Below are 19044 nucleotides of genomic sequence, written 5' to 3'. Positions count from 1 at the left end.
ACTCCCGCCTGTCGGTTTAGCTAGTGAGCCCGTCCCCGGCGGGGCCCAGGACAAGCGAGGCCTGGCTTCCCAAGGTCAGGGAGGGCGCAATTCCGCGGCCCCCGAAGCCCCCGCGGCCTCCTTGGGCTGACGAGCTGTAAGTGGAGGCATCCCGACCGGGGGAGACGGGTACAGCGGCGAGTCTAGAGTGACCGCCCCCGCCCCGGGGCGCGTGGCAGTGGCAGGGCCCCGCTGGGCAGCGGGCGATCCCCCGAGGGCGCCTCCGGACAGTTCCCATAAACAGGGGCGGGGCGGGGCGGGGCTTGGCCGCGGCCCCGCATTTCCGGGGACGCCGCGCGGGACGGAGGTGTTCGGGGGGTCACTCCGCGTCCGCGGGCAGTGCGTCGGCCCGGCCGGGCAGGCGGGGCGAGCCCGAGGGCGATTCGGGAAGAGGAGCCGCGGCACAGAGGTGGCCCTGCCGTGGGCGGTGGTCGCGCGGGGGCCGTGACCCTCGCAGGTAGGCGCAGGGGGCGGGGCGGCGGGGAGCCGCGGGCCCGGGAGGGGGCGGGCCCGGGCGAGACCGAGAGGCCGCCGCCGCCCCCGCTTCCCGCCGGGCCCCTCTCCCGAGAGGGCGCCACCTGCACGCTCTGATGGGCACTGGCGCCGGCCACTGGGGGAGCGCGTTGCCATGGCAGCGCCGGAGGCTGGGCCCTCGTTCCCATGGCCACCCCGGGGCCTTAGCGCGGAGGCCTTTTAATCGGTGTCTTACTCCTGCTCCCCTGCTCCCTGCTCCCAAGTCTGGAATGGAAAGAGAGGCAGGAGCGCTGGCGGGAGGGAAGTCGTTTGGGATTTGGAAAAAGCCCGGGTCCCTCCTCAGAATGGAAGTCGTGGGACCTTTGAGTTAGGGTTTTTGTCATGGCTGTTTCTGAGTGACACGTGGATGTGGGGGTTAGGAAGGAAAGACGGTTGGTTGGGATCCTGGAAATGAGGCGGCTCTGGTGGCCACTGTGCCGTCATTCTGGTCTGGCAAAAAGACCCAGGAGCTCTGGATCACCTGGGGAAGGTCGTGAGCCCACTGCTCACGTTTCCTAACACGAATGTGAGTAGGTAATTTGATTTATGAGTCACGGGATTCTTGTAAGCGTCCAATGTCACAAGAGCGGTGAAGCTCGTGATTCAAAAAAAGTTATGTTTCCGATTGATGCTTTATTTTTTTTATTTTTATGTTTTTACGTTTTGTTTATTTAAGTAATGTCTATACCCAACATGGGGCTCAAACTCATGACCCTGAGATCAGGAGTCACATGCTCCACCGACTGAGCCAGCCAGGCGCCCCCCATCCCCGTTGATGCTTTAGAACTGGAAGAGGTTTAGGAATCCATCTGATTCCATCTTCTCATTTTCATAAAAGAAACTGGACCCAGAGAAGTTAAACTACTTCCCAGGATGACAGTGGGTTGGGAAGGTCACCGTTTGAACCCAGTATCCTGACTTGCAGGCCCGTGGTTGTCGCCTTTGGTGGTTATTTTACTGAAGCTCGGGGAAATCTTTGCAACCCAGGGCTCAAGCTTTTGTTGACAGGTAATCCAAAGACGGACCACGGAGGCTGGAGCCTTGGGGAGAGTGGAAAGAGCTGCTCTCTACCTCGTGCATGTAGGTCCTGTGCCTTGGGCTCTTGTTTTAATGCGATATCTGACACGATTGCCTGAAATAAACCTCCAGGAGCCAAGCATTCAGCAGCTCTCCAAAATACCATGTCTTTTGAAGCCAACAAATCTGTTCAGACAGATGAGGAAGAAACCCTTTGGCTGCCCTAAAGCAGGGAAGTAAGACTTCCCACATCAGTGAGGTGCTTTTTCCTTTGAAAAGCCTGAGAGGAGGGTGGGAAAAGAGATCCAGGAAGGAACACTTGAATGAATCATTTGGAAGTGATTCGAGGCAGTCAGCTAGAGCAGAATACTCATTTGTTCATTTATTAAACATTTACTGGGTACCCGCTGCTTCTGAGCTCTGCGCTGGGGCTCGAGATTAAAAACCTGAGTTAGGCAGGCCTGGCCCCTCCGTTCAAAAAGCTTGTAGAAGAGGTGGCGAGAGAGGGATGCAATGTGTCGGTGAGCGTTTCACCATAGCACAGTGAGTGCCTTTTTGGAAAAGTGAGCACAGTGCAGCCCGAGCCCAGAGGGGCCGCTCCGGAAATCAGCTGAAAATATCCAGGAGTCTAGCCTGCGCCTCCTGGGAGCACTTCTGGGGCTCTGCCAAGGGGGCCCTGGCTGATACCTTTGTTGGGAGACAAAGGAAGGAGCGAGTGAAAGTGTCTGGACAGATGTGGACCAGGATGGGTATTCCCTGGAAAGAACAGTTTAAGGGATCCTGGTAAACTGTAAGCAATATGAAGGCAGCAACCATGTCAGTTTCCTTCAGTGTCATCAGTGCTGACAAGTAGCACGTGCGCAAGAAATACTTTGTTGAGTGAATGAAAGAAGGAGGGAAGGGAAGAGGGAAGGAAAAGGGGAGAGAGGAGGAAGGGAAAGGGACAGTGGCTTATATTATCAAGAGGAGGATGGCTGTACCTTGAGACAAAACCCTGGTTGCAATTCTAACTATAGGTAGAACTTGGCTTCACGTGGGAATAGTTTGCCAAACAATTCGTGTCAAGGTTATAAAACTACTTCAAAATGAGATATAATTTCTTCTTACCCGATAAAGGCTGGTTTTGGAAGGTCCCTGTGTCTGCAGATTAGCACATCTCGTGGAAATGGTTCTTTTTTGTGTGCGGGGAGTGGGATTTTTTATTATTATATTTTGTTTTATTTTAGAGAGAATATAAGCAGGGGATAGGGAGAGAGAGAGAGAGAGAGAGAGAGAGAGAGAGAGAGAGAACCTTAAGCAGGCTCCATGCTCTGGGCAGAGCCCAGCACCGAGCTCGATCCCACGACCCTGGGATCATGACCTGAGTCAAAATCAAGAGTCGGAGGCTCAACCAGCTGAGCCACACAGGTGCCCCAAGGGAATAGCGATCTTTTTAAAATCAGAGGAAAGCTCTGATCCCTCTCACCAGAAACGACGTTTCATTGTTGGGGTTCTCAGCTCCCTGAGGCCCACCCTTGGGGTTAAGGGGCCCCCCGCTCTGCTTTGCTGCTCATAGGCTGTAATGAAAGAACTAAGGCAACACTTATAGAACAAGCTCCTGGGAAGATCAAGGTGGGTCTTGCTCTCATTCAGGGGGTTTATGGGGTCCCTGTGGAAAGCACAGCTGGGGGAGCTGGGGCAATGCCTACGCAGCTGGGTGGTCCAGGCCCCAGGCCCAGGGCCCTCAGAAGCCCTCCTCTGCTTGGGACAAGCTGGGCCCCCTGGGAGCCTCATAGCGTACTCTAGCCCAGGGCGTACTCACAATGCATCAGTGGTTTTGCCGGGGTCATGGGCCGGGTGACTGGTATGCAAGATAACTGTCCAAGCGCGGATCTTTGCTTTCTGTGATGCTGTCTCCTGACACCACTGCTTTAGGGTGTGGTGGGTGGGTCCACCTCCCTCCCCCCGGGCAAAGCAAGGCAATGGTTCGGCCTTTGGAACTGCAGGTAATCCGTGGAGGCCACCGGTCCATCCTGGTGGGCATCACCCTGGTGGGCTTCACCCTGGTGGGCTTGCCTGCCTCGGTCCACCCTGCAGGAAGCACGGGAACCAAGAGCAAGGTTGTCTCTCTGGGGGATAACTGGGTGACTTGAGGCGACCCGGAGACCACAGGGGTCAAAGAGCCCCTCATCTTTGGGAAGGGAGAGCCTTAGGCTTCTGGAAAGGAGGTTAGTTCCCTGGGGTGGAGGAAGGGCGCTGGCCCGGGCCGTTCTCTCCCTTCGTGGGCCGGTGGCCAGGAGTCTGGAGCCCAGAGTGGGATTCAAGGAGGAAGAACTTGGTTGCAAATGGGGAAATGGATTCCTGACTTCTTGGGATCTGGGGAAGGGAGGGGCCCCAGGCCTGACAAGTCAAACTGGAAACCAGACTTCCCTAGATCTTTAGAACATCTACCTCCCACCTATGAGTGGCCACAGTGGTTTCAGAGAAGGAGGGTCCCTGTGCCCCTTCCGGGTGGCAGGTACCAAGCGTCCCCCAGGCCCTCCGGGCCCCCTGTGTGAGCAGGCCCGCAGGCACAGGCGCACAGCCCCTCCTGAACTTGTCGGGGGTAGGGCAGCGACAGTGGCAACTTCATGTTCTACCGTGTCAGGACTGGGACAGGTTGAGCCCTGCTGGTTGCACCACAGCCCCGTGGGGCAGGGGATCCCCTCCCAGGGAGTGGCCGACTCAGGCCCCAACAGGCCCCAGCGGGGCTGGCACCAGAGCGGGTGGCAGGCTTTTTGCCACAGCCCGCGCGGCCGGGGCCTGGGCTGGGCGGGCCAGTTCCTTCCCCCTTCGAGAGGTGCAGCCTCGGCTCTGGGCTTGCAGGAGGCAGCTGAGCCCCATGGGAAAGGCCAGAAAGGGGGTCCTCGGGCCTGGGCACATAAGGTGGTTAAAAGTGACCGAGGTCGTGCCAACTTTCAGGTAGAGCGAGGCGAGCTGCCCCCATAAGAGGCCTGGCTGTGTTCGCAGATTATTCACCGAGTGCCGCGCTGCCGGTCACTCCGTGTGCTCGCTCTCCCGCCGAGCCCCGTGAGGTTCTGCTAGTGCTCCCGTCTCACAGAGGAGGAAGCCGAGGTGCAGAGACGTCGGCGTGGGGTGTGGCCGTGCCCACAGCCCACAGGGTAACGGGTGGGGCCGAGATTCTCCTTGGGACAGAAGAGCTGGCGTGCTTGGCCACTGGGTTCTAGCACCTAACCGGAGCCAGAGAGACCCAGGCACCGGTGGAGGGGTCCGACTGGAGCGGGGAACGGCCACGGGCCCACCGGCATTTTTTGCCAGACTCTGGTTAAAGGCTGCCTAGGGGATCCCAAGGCAGTGTTGGCGCCCACCCTGTGAGTGGCCTCAGCCGCAGAGGCTGCGGCCCCGGAGGACGCTCCCAGCCCCCAGGAGCTGGAGTCGTTGGCAGATTTGAAAGCACACGCAGGGTGTGCCGGCTGGTGTCGCTTCCTCATCCAAACGTATTGATGCCGCAGCTGAACCGCTGCCCAGCCCCCGGGGAGGTGCCCAGCCCCGGCAGGGGTGGGGGGTGGGGAAGCTGCAGCTGCAGGTTGGCACGAGAGGAGGGCCCAGGGCTACGAGGGGCTGGTGGCGGGGGGCCAAGGCCCCGGGGAGCTGGGCCGCAGCCAGTGCGTGTCTGTGAGGCCTGGCCGGGCGGCCTGCCAGCGGAACCCAGGACGGGGCGGAGCGCGGTGCCGCTCCGGGAGGGGCCGATGGGACCTCTGGGTTCAGGCTCCACTGGGCTTGGCGGGAGGCCCCTCCCCGTGGCCAGCAAACAAAGCAGTGACTCCCGGGGTAGAATTGTGGGAGCTGGAAAGCAAGGTTGCCCTGGGTGGGAATGAGAGAAGGCGGGCCTGGCCGCGGTGGGGGCGGGGGTGCCCCAGGTCGTGGACCGCCTGCACCTGCGCAGGGGCCGTACCGATAGATGATTAATGAACAGTGATCGCTGGGGAAGCCGGCTGTGCCCTGGGCTGACCACCCCACTGCCAGCGCTTGCCCTGTGCCTGCGTCCCCTGCCGTTTCCCTCTGTGCTGAGCGGGTTAGAGAGGCGGTGGGCACGTGGGTTCGTTCGCTTTGTGTTTTTACCCGGGCTTCCCTTTATTTCCTCCTTCTCTTGTAGCCTTTCTTATTTCTCTTCATTTTCTCCCTCTTCTGTCGCTATTCTCACTTTGTTCTTCCCCCACTTGATTCTACAGGTGACTTGGGGTTTTTCTGAGAGAGGGAGAGAGAGAGAGAGAGAGAGAGACTCTTAAGCAGGCTCTATGCCCAGTGTGGAGCCCAGCTCGGGGCTTGATCTCATGACTGTGAGATGATGACCTAAGCCAGAATCAAGAGTTGGACACTTAACCCGACTGAGCCACCCAGGTGCCCCCCCCCCAAGTTGTTTTGTTTATTTAACCTTTTGGCCTCTTTGTGATTTTTTTCCCCCATGAGAACAGGTGTAAGATATGAACTTACATACAGGAAAACACACACATCTTAAGTGTACAACTCAAAACATTTTAACATTTGTATACACTTGGGATACCGGCACCCAGCTTAAGACAGAGAATATTTGGGTCATCCCTAAAGTTTCCTCGCCTGCCTATACTAGGCACGTGCCCCCTTGTCCGAACATCTCTCACCATAGAGGAGTTTTGTTTGGCCCCTTTGTGTGTATTCCCACGCACAGTTTACCTTTCATTTGTGCGTTTTTGTCCTTGTCGTGTATGTGTGTGTGTGTCTGTGTGCTAGAGAGGGGGCGAGAAAGGGAGAGATTGAGAGGGAGGGAGAAACACAGAAGCAGAGAGAAGGGACCAGGGTCAGGATGGGAAGAGGAAGGGCCAGGGCTGTGTGAGTGCAGATGGGGAAAGAGAGGTCCAGGCTTGACGACTTCATCTTGCTGGCAGTGGGCGGGGGGGGGGGGGGGGGGGGGGGGGGTGCCTACACAGAAGCATTGCTTTTCTCTTCTCTCTTTTTATGCTGTCTTTCCAAGCCGCCCCTGAGCTCTTTATAAACACCGATGTACTGGCCGAGAAAGACTTGCCTACGTCCAAGAGTGGCATAGGGGAGCAGGAGACACAGCGTTGGCTTGGGAACCACTCTTGAGCCCACAGGAAGTCAGCTCAAATGAGGTTTTTCTCAGTCCATCGTCCTCCTGTTTTTTCCAGCCTGGGGAGAACAAATTAGCACGCTGACGGAAGACAGGGAAGCCCACGAGAGCCGAGGGTGGGGTGTGGATTGGAGGACACATCTCCGGGCCAAAGTTGGGCCCCTCATTTTGTCAGCCCTACCAGAGCGCCGTGCTAGGCGGTGGGGGTTCCAAAGGCAAGACTGGTCACTCTCCCCAAGAGGCTTGCCACCCAGTTGGCATAAGACGCACTTGAAGCATTTCGGCAGCCGTGAGCAGGGCATAATTAACCACCCGGCGAGGCCTCGTTAGCCCCTGCCTCCTCTCCTCGGGGATGAGCAGAACAGGCAGACAACCCTTGTGTTGCCAAGACACTAGGGCAAACCAGCCGTGCCGCCATTTGGGGAGCTAGGTGACATGGGGATTTGGGCACTCAACAAATACCAACTGAGCACATGCCGCTGCCCAGGCCCTGTTCCGGGTTAGAATGGTAGGCAGACGGTAGAAGGAAATGCTGCGCCAAGGTAGTTGGTACCTTGATGTCAACAAGATTTCTTGCAATTTTTTTTCATAATACTCTTGTGGATACTACGGAGAAGTGTGGGCTAAGGAGGGCACTTAGGACACAGCTCTTTGTTCAGCCCTCAAAGGATGTTGATCAGTTTCACCCTGATAGAGGTCTCTAGTGGCGCTGGGCTCTGCTTTTGGCCCCATCTTACCCAGTTCCCCCCCCCCCCCAAAACTTCCAAAACACTAATACACAAACACCTGTAACCTTTCTTTTCTTTTCTTTTCTTTTCTTTTCTTTTCTTTTTAATTTATTTATTTTGAGAGAGAGAGTGTGGGAGCACTCCGGGGGGAAGGACAGAGAGAGAGAGAGGGAGAGAGAGAATCCCAAACAAGCTCCGCACTGTCAGCACAGAGTCTGACATGGGGCTCGACCTCCCGAACTGTGAGATCATGACCTGAGCTGAAATCAAGAGTCAGATGCTTGACTGACTGAGCCGCCCAGGCGCCCCACACCTGTAACTTTTCTATATTAATTAGTGGTTAAAACTTTGTGACAGCTGCAGTCACACCGTTTCTAACACCCACCCATACACACACAGCACACTTATTTTTGCTGAATCATGTGAAAGTAGGTTGCAGACATCATGACACTTTACCTCTACAAAACCTCAGCAGGCATTTCTGGAGGATGATAATATTCTCCTGAAACCACAATGCCTTTATCATCCCTACGAAAGTGACCACTAGTGCCGTAATATCTGACACACGGTGCTTCGTAACATTTTCCCGATTCTGTTTGGCGTTCTGTTTTTCTCTTTCAAGATCCCATCAGTTTCACATATTTCATGTGATTATCATGCCTTGTTAGTTTCTTTTTTTTTTATTATTATTTACTTTTTTATTTGTCTTAATTTACACCCAAATTAGCGAGCCTATAGTACAACAGTGATTTCCGGAGTAGATTCCTTGGTGCCCCTTCCCCATTTAGCCCATCCCCCCCTCCCAGGACCCCTCCAGTAACCCTCAGTTTGTTCTTCGTATTTATGAGTCTCTTCTGTTTTGTCCCCCTCCCTGTTTGTATATTACTTTTGCTTCCCTTCCCTTATGTTCATCTGTTTTGTCTCTTAAAGTCTTCATATGAGTGATTTTTGTCTTTCTCCGACTGACTAATTTCACGTAGCATCATATCCTCCAGTTCCATCCATGTTGTTGCAAATGGCAGGATCTCATTTTTTTTTCATCGCCAAGTAGTGTTCCATTGTATATATACCACGTCTTTATCCGTTCATCAGTTGTTGGACATTTGGGCTCTTTCCATACTTGGGCTATTGTTGATAGCACTGCTATAAACATTGGGGTGCATGTGCCCCTTTGAATCAGCATTTTTTTTTTATCCTTTGGATAAATTCCTAGTCGTGCAATTGCTGGGTCATAGAGTAGTTCTATTTTTAATTTTTTGAGGAACCTCCACACTGTTTTCCAGAGGGGCTGCACCAGTTTGCATTCCCATGTCTTGTTAGTTTCTTAATCTAAAATAGTCCCCTTGTCTTTTTTGTCTTTCACCAGATTGACGTCATTTTTAAAAACTTTTTAAGTTTATTTTGAGAGAGACAGAGCACAAGCAAGGGAGGGGCAGAGAGAGGGGGGAAAGAGGATCTGAAGCAGGCTTCAGGCTCTGAGCTGTCAGCACAGAGTCCGACGCGGGGCTCGAACCCACGAACCATGAGATCATGACCTGAGCCGAAGTTGGACGCTTAACTGACTGAGCCACGTAGGTGCCCCTAAAAATTTTTTTAAGGTTTATTTTTGAGAGAGAGAGTGCGTGTGTGTGAGTGAGCATGAGCTGGGGAGGGGCAGAGAGAGAAGGGGACAGAGGATCTGAAGCAGGCCCTGAACTAACTGACAGCCGCAGGGCTGGAACTCATGAACTATGGGATCATGACCTGAGCCAAAGTCGGAAGCTCGACCAACTGAGCCCCCCAGGTGTCCCCAGACTGACCTTTTGGAAGAGTCCAACCTAGAATGTAGATGCTGGATGTATCATCAATGTATCAGCATTGACCGATGTGCTCCGAGGACTGCTAATGTTTTGCATGTCTTACCGCATCATGCTGGGGGGGGTGGGAAACTGTGTCAGCTAGTCGCCTTACTGGTGATGCTACTTTAGACCGCTTGGTTAGGATGGTGGCAGCCAGTGCTGTCCCTCAGAGATCCGATTTCCCTTCCGTAATTAGTAAAGTCGCTGTTACCACAGACTTTGAGACCTTGTTAACCCGCGGTTTCCTAACAATCTTCCACCCGATGGCTTAGCATCCATTGATTACCTTCGCTTGAATCAAGATTTTTCTGAAGTCTATTCTTCTTCGTCAGCTAACATTCCTTTGTAAAGACAAGCTTCCTTTCTTTTTCTCTCTGTGTGTTTTCCTCAGTTTCACTGTGGACTAATGGATTGTTTTCTTTTGATGCATTAGAACCCATTACTTCAGTATGCTTTTTGATTTTCAGATTATCTCAAGTTTAGTCATCAAGCGGGGTCAAAGTTTTTTTGACGCTATCCCATTAATCTTTAATAACTTCCTTGCTTTCTAGCCCAACGAAATGTCCCAGGCTCGCCTTGTACTTTCCCATTCATTTCCCCAAGGAGTCCCAGTACCTTTTATAAATGAGTGTTATTTAGGAACCAGGAGCTGGGTGCCAGGATTGCTCAGCCAATATATTTTTTTAAGATTTTATTTTTAAGTAATGTCTACACCCAGCATGGGGGTTGAACTTACAACCCCCAGATCAAGAGCCTCATGTTCCACCAAATGAGCCAGCCAGGCATCACGACACCCAATATTTTTTATCAATGACTTGAATAAAGGCTAAGAAGTTATTATCAAATTTACAGATGATTGCGAACTGAAAAGAGAAGCCAAATGTGTGATAACAGAATTAATGCTCAAGATGACCTCAATAGGATGAAATCTGGACCAGAACCAGTAGATTCAAAGAGATCAGTGTGGGTCGCCTGGGTGGCTCGGTCGTCTGGCTCAGCGTCTGGCTCAGGTCGTGATCTTGCACTTCCTGAGTTCGAGCCCTCCATCAGGCTCTGCGCCAACAGTGTAGAGACTGCTTGGGATTCTCTTTCTCTCTCCTTCTCTCTCGGTCCCTCCCCTGCTCGTGCTCTCTCTCTAAATAAATAAATAAACTTTTTTAAAAAATTAAAGGAGGGGCGCCTGGGTGACTCAGTCGGTTAAGCATCCAACTTCAGCTCAGGTCATGATCTCCCGGTTCATGAGTTTGAGCCCCACGTCGGGCTCGGTGCTGACAGCTCGGAGCCTGGAGCCTGCTTCAGATTCTGTGTCTCCCCCTTTCTCTCTGCCCCTGCCCTGTTCACACTCTTGTCTCTCTCTCTCTCTCTCTCTCTCTCTCTCTCTCTCAAAAATAAATAAACCTTAAAAAAATTTTTTTAAACAATTAAAGGAGATCCATATGAAGTCCTGTGCTTAGGTTGAAAATGTTAAATTGTGTAATTTGAGGTTTGGGGGGAACTCTTTACTAGAGCAAAGTTGATATCAAAAAAGTAGCTCTGGTGGTTTGTTGACATGAGCCAGCAGTATTCCGTGACTCTTAGGTCATATTCATTCATTCATTCACGTAGCCACGACTTACTGAGGGTCTCCCATATGCCCGGCACTGCTTGGGCCGTGTTAGTTAATAACTAGCTCAATAAGCAAAACCGCTGCCTTCCTCAGGCAACATTCTTGGTGCTGGGGAGTGGGGGCAGCTGAGGATTCCAGACAATGAGGAAACACTAAACAAGAGTGATCGGCGCTTTGGAAAAAAAAATCTCAGGGTCAAGGGAATCTGGGGAGAAGTTCAGATTCTTCCAAGAAGGTGATCTTTGAACAAAGATGTGAAGGAAGCAAGGGACTCAGTCACTGGCTGTCTGGGGGAAGAGTGTTCCAGGCAGAGGGAGTAGCCAGGGCCAAGGTCCTACCCTGAGTGCTTGGCCTGGGGGCGGGCCTGGTGTAGATGGTGGCGAGGTGGGGGTGAGGATGACTCACGGCCTTGGAGACCACTGTTAAGTCTTGGGCTTTTAGTCTGAGCGAGACGGGACTCACTGGAGGGTGTCGAGCAGAGGAGTGCCATGACCTGACTGTGGTTTCGAAAGACTCACTCTCGTTGCTGAGTTGAGAACAGGTTGCAGGGGAACCAGGGTGGAAGCAGAGGCAGCCATTAGGAGGACCTCAGAGTAACCAAGAGAAAGAGGGTGCTGACTGCAACCCCCCACCCCCTGGGGAGGTGGTAAATGGTCAGATTACGGACTTGCTAGGGGGTCAAGTGTGAGAAACCAGAGGAAAGAAAGTAGTTTAAGGTTTTTAACCTGAGCAGCTTGAAGATGGAGTTCCTTTAAATGAGATGGAGAGGGGTGCCTGGGTGGCTCAGTCGGCTGAGCGTCCGACTTCAGCTCAGGTCATGATTTTATGGTTCGTGAGTTCGAGCCCTGCGTTGGGCTCTTTGCTGATGGCTCAGAGCCTGGAGCCTGCTTGGGATTCTATGTCTCCCTCTCTCTCTACCCCTTCCCCACTGTGCTCTGTCTCTGTCTCTCAAAAATAAATAAATATAAAAAAATTTTTAATGAGATGGAGAAAGCTCATACAGGAGGGGCCCCTTTGGGGAGGGGGAGGGGAGAGGTCAGGAGCTTAGTGTAGGACATGCTGGATATGAGATGCCTGTCAGACAAGACAGCCCCGTAGAAATGTTGAGGCCATCTGGAGTTCGGGACAGAGGTCGTGGCTGCAGATAGAAGCTTGGACATAACATAACTGGCTACAGACAGACTGACACCATTAATAGAGGTGAAGTGTCCAAGGCTTGGGCAATGCTAGAGCCCCGAGTGGTAGGTGCTGTCCACGCCCTGTGTGGAATTCTGTGTCCAGTGCTGGAAGCCCCTTTATAAAGGGGTGCTGTTAGCCTGGACCATGTCCACAGAAGGGTGGCGGGATGATGGGAGGTACAGAAATCACGGAGCATGAGGAAGGGCTGCCTTTGAGAGGAGACCTGGTGCTGTGTGAGTACTGTGCCCATCTCCTGACAGCCACCCTGTGGGAGAGGGTGCGGTGAGCCCTGGGGGTGGGCTGAGAGCAAAAGCTGGTGGCTCTGAGGAAGCTAGTTTTGGCAGGGGGTGAAGAGGAACTTTCCAGCTAATTCCTGGAGAAACCTGCACCACTGCCCTGGAAATGACCAGCCTGGCGGAGGTTTTCAAACTCCCTTTGACCTGAAGTATAGGAAGAATTCCATTTTACTGTGATCCTGTGCACATTTAGGAAAAGGTGAAACACGTTTCCCCACACCTTCTTATCCCTTCCGTCATCATTGCACTTCCATATTTGCTTTTCTTCTCCCCCCTCCCCCCCGCCCCAAAGAGGGCTGGAACTCAGGACCTTGAGATCGAAACCTGAGCTGAGATCAAGAGTCAGAAGTTAAAGCTGAGCCACCTAGGTGCCCCATCCGCTTCTTTTTTGATGCTAATAGGGAGCCCTTAAATTGATTCCAGGACCCACTGGGAGGTCCAGTCTGCAGCTTGACCGCCCTGGTCCCGGCAGAACTAAGCTCCATCCCTGAGGATGTGAGGAGCCAGGAGGATTGCGGGTGGGTGGACCTTGCCTCTTCCAAGTGGGTGCCTGTAGGATTCCACTCCAGTCTGAGGGAGTCTTTTCCCCTCCCAGGCAACGTGCAGGCTGTGGAGGAGCTCAGACGCCCCTGGCACTACCTTATACCCCGTTACCCCACTTAGGCTAATCTTGCCTCGCCCCCCCCCCCCCCTCATCCGAGACGCGGCTTCGTGTGGGCAGAATCCTAGGCGTGGATGGCCGCGCAGGGTGCTTAGAGCGGGCGCTGAGCCTGTAGTGACCGCCCTGCCAAGACCCCAGGTGGGTTGACCGGTGCAGAAATTAGACTCGGAAGCAACCAGCCTGGTCGTCAGCACGAGCTCGGCCGATTCCTTTGGTCACGGGCAAGTGGGTGCTCGGAGCACTAGCGCGGGGGTGGGGGGGTGAGGAGAGACCAAGGCTCGACCCTCGGGAGGCGCCCAGGGAGAGACCCACGCGTTTTCCCAACCCCACGCGCTCAGGGGGTCGTGGAAAAGCAGGAAGGGGGTGGGGCGGCGGCGGCAGGGCCCGCGGGGTGGGGGCCGGGTGGGACCGAGGGGGCCGCTCTGCTCCGCGCGCGCGCGCGGAGCACGCTCCGGGGGCGCACAGAGCAGGGCGCAGCACGCGGCCGCCGCTCGGGCCTCCCGCGCCGGGAGGGAGGAGGGAACGGGGAGGTGGGAGGTGGGAGGAGGGAGGCGGGGCGGGCTGGGCCGGGAGCGGCGCGGGAGAGGCCGGGCCGGGCGCCCGACTTCCTCCTTCGGCCCCTCCCTCCGCTCGCGGGCTGGCTCCGTCCGGGAGGGGCCGGGTTGGGGGGGAGGGGGCTGGCGGCCCACGTGACCGCAGCTCCCCGCCCAGGTCGAGAGACCCGGGCCGTCTACGGCGGGGCGGGGCCGCCACCCGCGAGTCAAGTCGAGCCACCTGAGCCGGAGCCCCGAGGACGCCGTTGCTCCCCGCTGTCCGGAGCGCCGCGATGGGCCGGGGGAGCCGACCGCCCGCCCAGCGGAGAGCGCTGCCGCCCTGGCCGCCGCTGCTGCTTCTGCTGCTGCTGCTGCTGCTGCCGCCGCCGCCGCCGACTCGGGCGCTCGCCCCTCGGATCAGCCTGCCGCTGGGTGAGCGCTGGGGCGACCCCACGGGGGCGCGGGCTGGGGTCGGAGGGAGGGGAGGCGGCCGGGAGGTGCCCGTGCGGAGGCTGCCGTGACAAAGGAGGGAGGGAGGAGGGGGCCTGTCGGAGGCTTGGGGTCCATTACGACCCCTCCTCCTTTCGGAGCGCTGCGGGGAGGGAGAGAGCAGAGAGGGCAGCTGTGGGGCCGCGGGCCCCTTTCTTCCCTTTTGGTGGGCGGGGAGGGGGTCTTTCTCCAGCTCTGTTGTCCCAGCTCGCCCCTTGGTAGGGCGCCCTTTTCGGCGGTGGCGCCCCCCCCCCCCCCGCCAACCCTTTCGCTCCCCGCCCCCCCTCGCCCGGTGCTGGCTACCCGCTGGTCCGCCTGCCCATCTGCTTGTCTTTGATGCTGACCAGAGCCAGCCGCTGGGCCGCCCCCGAGGGCGTCGCGGGGTGGAGGGGGCCGTACTTGCCGCCCCATAAACACTGGGGTTCTGGTATTCCCAGCAAGTCGCAGCAGGACTCCTGAGCTGCGGCGGGACGGGAGTCCCGTCCCCACTCCCAGCCTTTCACCCTGGCCTACCCGCGCAGTCCCGGCCCCCAACAGGGTGGGAACCCTTCCGGGGGCCTGAGAGCAACCCCAGGGATGGGGTCAGCTCTGAGATACCCAAACCCAGGGAGAGACTCCTCCTTGGAGTGCTCTGGGAGTACCATCCTCATTGGTGGGGTCCCACACCTGGTGCTCACGCCTGCTTCAGTAGCCCCCTCCCTTTCCAGCCATGGCTGTTCCCTCTTCTTATCCCCTTGGATCTCCTTCGCCAACTCCTCTTTGAAATCAGAGGGACCTGGATTCTAAGTTCATTTCTACTATTGGCCAAATAATTCCCTTATTCCTGTGCTCGGGTTATGTCATCTGCAAAATGGGCACAGTCGTAGGTACCTTGCAAGGTTATCTTGGAGACTTCATAATACTCGGTGAGTTCTGTGGGCACAAGGTTTATAGGGGCTCAGTAAATGTTGTTTCTCTAAGCCCGTTAGCTTGTTGTCACATTGGAAGAATTTGAATAAAAGGCATATAAATTAGAGGTTACAGATTGGAAGCGTACCAGACTTTCTTCTCTTTATGGCACCCCCACCCCTGAAAACATTCTGTGTACAAAAGGGAAGAGTAGCAGAGTCAGCACTTAGGTTAAGTCAGGGTCTCCTGGCCTTCAGGAACCCTGTCTGAAACATTGCAAGATGGTATCCAGGAGATAGCTTGGGTTCAAATTCTTCTCGGTCATTTAGTAACCATATGACCTTGAGCAAGCTACTGAACCTTTCTGGGCCTTGATTTCCTCATCTTTAAAATGGGATAATAATAAAGCACGTACCTCACAGTCGTGAGGTTTAAATACGTTTATGTTTGAAAAGTCCTCAGGACAGGGCTTGGTACATAGAAACCGCTCAGTAAGTGTTAGTCGTTGTTATTGTCAAGTGTTAAGCACAGGTTTCATTCTTGTACACGCTGCACAGAGGCAGGTGACTGCCTGCGGTGGGGGCGGCGCTGGTTTGTTAGTTTGACCACAGTCCCTTGGGTGCTCTGTCTCGTTAAGTGAGGATAAACAGGTGTATCCGGACCCAGGCCTACGGCCTTGCCACTTTGGGTTATGGCCACAATTGCCTTTACCCTTAGAACAAATACTCTGATGGACTCCGCTTATGGCCCTGAGCTAGCTCACAGAGTCATATCAACTGCAGCAGGTCTGGTGTCCAGCTCTGGAACTGGACGGGGACCGCTCAGAGGATAACTGAGAGGCAGGATCGGTGAGCTCTGAGTGGGAACCGAGAGAATCTGCGTCTGAAGAGCAGCTAGAACACTTGGTGGTTGTTACCCACGTAGCTCCCAGCCCTGAGCCACTTCCACAAATCTGACTGTTGCCAGGCTCCTGTCACACACCAGCACCCCCTACGCAGGTCACTCGGTGCTCCGGTCTGGAATGTCTGTGTCACCCCCCCCCCCCCCCCCACACACACACCCGTATGTTTAAAAAGTCCGAACTCCCAGGGGACTGAGACGCAGGTTCACCTGTTAGGACTGGCGCAGACGCACCGCACAAAGGTGCCCCCGTGAGAAGTTCAGAGGGCCTAGATATGCAGTCGATACTCTGCTCTCCAAGCTGCGGATCCTAGAGAAAAAGACGTCCTGCTGTGTTCTTGAGGCTGGGTCTGCCCGAGGGGACCTCTTTTTCTAGCCCCCCTCCAAAGCCCTGGAATAGGTTAGCAGCACCTCTACACCTGAATTTGTGAGCACACATCCACACTTCACCGATGTGCACCACAGCTCGGAGCGCTGGCCTCCCTAGACGTCCTCCTGGCCCCTGATACCCCACCCGGGATGGAAGCCCCAGAGAGGAATGCCCCGGTGACTGAACGGACTCCCCCTCTGAGCATGGCCGTAGGCAGTTTCCTGCCTCATCCCCGGGGGCTTGTTAGATGTTCCTGGCGGTGTGCCTATCCTGGCTAGGCCCCTGGTGACCGTGGGGACTCCTTCACGGAACCGGGAGACAGGCATGGAAGTAGAGACCGCACCCTGCTACCTGCCCTCTCCTGCTGAATTCCCACCCACGCTCCCGAGGGCCCAGATGCCTAGAGACAGTGGGTTATGTCTATGGTTTGGAACCAAATCTCCAGAAGTGGAGCATCCAGTTGATGACGGAACCCTCACTACTGTTGATCTACAGCGGATTCCTGGGACTGTCAAGGAGGGGATACCCCATTTGTGGTCTCATCCAGTGGTCAGGAGGGGGAGGAGGCCCGGGGGCTCCAGGGCCAGCTGGACGAGCAGAGAGGGCTCAAGAGGAAGTTACTTGTCTCTGTGGAAGGAATGCTTCAGAGGAGGGTGTGGAATTTTGGTTCTCTTGCGCTGGAAACTGCGGTGTGGAGTTCCAAGACCGAAGGCTCAGAAGAGGAGAGATGCTGAGTGGAAATGATGGCCCCGGTGTGTGAGCTGCAAGGCCAGTGCAGCCTGGCCACGTGGAAAGGAACAAAGCAAACCTCCTCCTTTGGCCCACGCGAGTCTTATTGAGTTCCCTTCTTTGGGCAGTTAAAAGGAGTTATTAATTGCCTCCTGCCCCAGAAGTGCCTGTCTGGAAAGCTCTGGACACAGTGTTTCCAAACCAGATTGGAAATAAATAAAGCCACAGGCCTGCAGACGGCGCTCAACAAAACGCCATTGAGCCGAGGAACTGGGCATTGGCACAGATCAGGCATTTGCCCTCTGACCCTGGAGCGGACCCCCAGGGGCATGGCTGCCCTGAGAAGCCCCCGGTGCAGGCTGCTATCAGAGTCCCGCCAGCCGGTTACCGGCCTCCCTCCTTGATGTGGCCTCAGCTCCACATGAGCGTTTGTCTTCAGCTGTGGCCTGTGGCCTGGCGTGTTCATGGCCCTTCGGAGCCAAGTGGAAAGAGCTGCCACTATGGGCGCTAATAGCCCGGCCTCGAAGCCTGGCCTGGCTCCTCACTGCACCACCTGGGGCAGGCCGGGAGTAACGGCAGGACCCTCCTCACGGGGCTCTGGGAGGGTTCCGTGAACTAACGTGTGGAAAGCGTTTGGCACCATGCCTGGCACGTGCTGTGTCCCCGGTAAGAAGGTAGCGGCCTCTCTTCTCTGGTGGAAATTCCCCGCCTGCCTTGCTTGGTGAGGTTATTTGCATCAATTTGGTTGACCCCGAGCTCGGCCTACACGCAGATCCTCGCCAGGGGATGGGATAGTGCAGATCCCACCCTCTGGTGTGGGGCCGGGGGGTTCCTGCTGAATTGGGTGCACTTTTCAAGTGTCTTGGTTCAGCTCTTTGAAATTCTTCTTTGCCCCAAGCGCCTCCCCTGCCTGGGGCCGGACCGCACCTTTCCCTGCCCCCTGCCCCTCACCGCTTCCACGCTGCCCTGTGCATAACCCACATTCAGCAGAGTGTTGCAATGCCTGTATGCCAGCCCAGCAAAACTCTAAGCTTGCACAACTTTGGGGGCACATCTGGAGACACCTGCACGTTCATCCTCCACACAAGGGAGGCAGGATGACGCAAAGCCTGGAGAAAAGGCTGGACTCGGGTTAGGTAGTCAATCACTCTTTTCCTTTGTCCCCTTCTTAGAGGCCGTGGCCCGACCCCCACACCGCCATGGGTGCCCAGGATCTCAGGATTGGCCGAGAGGCCTCTGATGGGGCCCTCCCTGGGGTTGGTGGGTAGAGGAGCTTCTTCCGGACCCTCCTCAGCCCTCCCCACCCCTCCTCCTTGCATTCTGTCCTCCCGGCCGGGCCCCCCTCTGTCCAGGATGGAGCGTGGCTTACACTGTGGTAGCTGTCTTGGGACAGATGCCCGAGGTCCCATAAAGGCTCCGCTCCATCTCCAGCCATTCTCAAAGCCACAGGCAAGCGTTTTCTCTGCCTAGCCCTGTGCAGTCTCCCTGGTCATCTTCTAGCTGCCACTCCTATGTGACCATCTCCACGGTATGGGGCAGGACCACCTCCCACCCTCAGGTGGCACAGCTGGCGTCCTCATGTGTATGCTGCAGAGTTTAGTGCCTAGCAGAAGGTGGAAGGTAATAAGTATAGAGCTACTGTGGGCACCCGGCTTTTAGTTTTCTTGTGTCACCTACACAATAGGTGATGTTATCCCTATTTATAACATAAGACAGCTGAGGTTCCGAGAGGTGAAGTATTTTGTCCAAGGCATGTGGCTCTGCCCCCCTGGAATCTGACCTGTTCTCCATGGGATCTCTCTGGTCTGACTCATGGGTCCTCTGAAAAGACCATTTTGACATTTAGGAGGGTCCGGAGAGGTTGGCGGCCCGTGGTGAGGGCTTTTCAGTGGGGGTGGTAGACAGAAACCCCTCATGTTATCATAACTCTTGAACAGGGGCCAAATGAGCCCCCCTCTTTCTTGGCCTGCCTTGTTCATCCACTGATGAATGCTCCCGGGACGGAGCACCCGCTGTGTGCCGGGCTCTGGAGGTGGTAATGTTCCATCTCGCACATATGAGGGGATTGAGGCCTGGAGAAGCCAACTCACGTCGTCAGGGTCACGCATCTAGAAAGGTTTGGGGTCAAGCCTTGGGCCACAGCTCTCTGAC

The 19044-nt window shown here is 55.5% G+C and overlaps 1 protein-coding gene across 2 annotated transcripts in view; it reads left to right on the top strand.

The window, feature by feature from the left end:
• The first annotated feature begins 360 nt into the window (after positions 1–360).
• The window catches only part of SEMA4B (semaphorin 4B), a 38992-nt gene continuing 20308 nt past the window's right edge, over positions 361–19044 (top strand). The window contains exons 1-2 of one of the 2 annotated variants that reach the window (XM_047862955.1): positions 361–496; positions 13696–13949. In XM_047862955.1, the coding sequence (XP_047718911.1) occupies positions 13811–13949 (139 nt within the window). In that variant the 5' untranslated portion in view covers positions 361–496; positions 13696–13810. Of the gene's footprint in view, positions 497–11841; positions 13123–13695; positions 13950–19044 lie in introns of those variants that run through there. The other variant, XM_047862953.1, reaches the window with a different exon arrangement.

The sequence above is a fragment of the Prionailurus viverrinus genome, chromosome B3 (genome assembly GCF_022837055.1).
Source record: "Prionailurus viverrinus isolate Anna chromosome B3, UM_Priviv_1.0, whole genome shotgun sequence".
In the NCBI taxonomy this organism is placed as follows: Eukaryota; Metazoa; Chordata; class Mammalia; order Carnivora; family Felidae; genus Prionailurus; species Prionailurus viverrinus.
The sequence above is the reverse complement of the archived record's forward strand: the minus strand, read 5'-3'. Positions and strand labels throughout refer to the sequence as shown.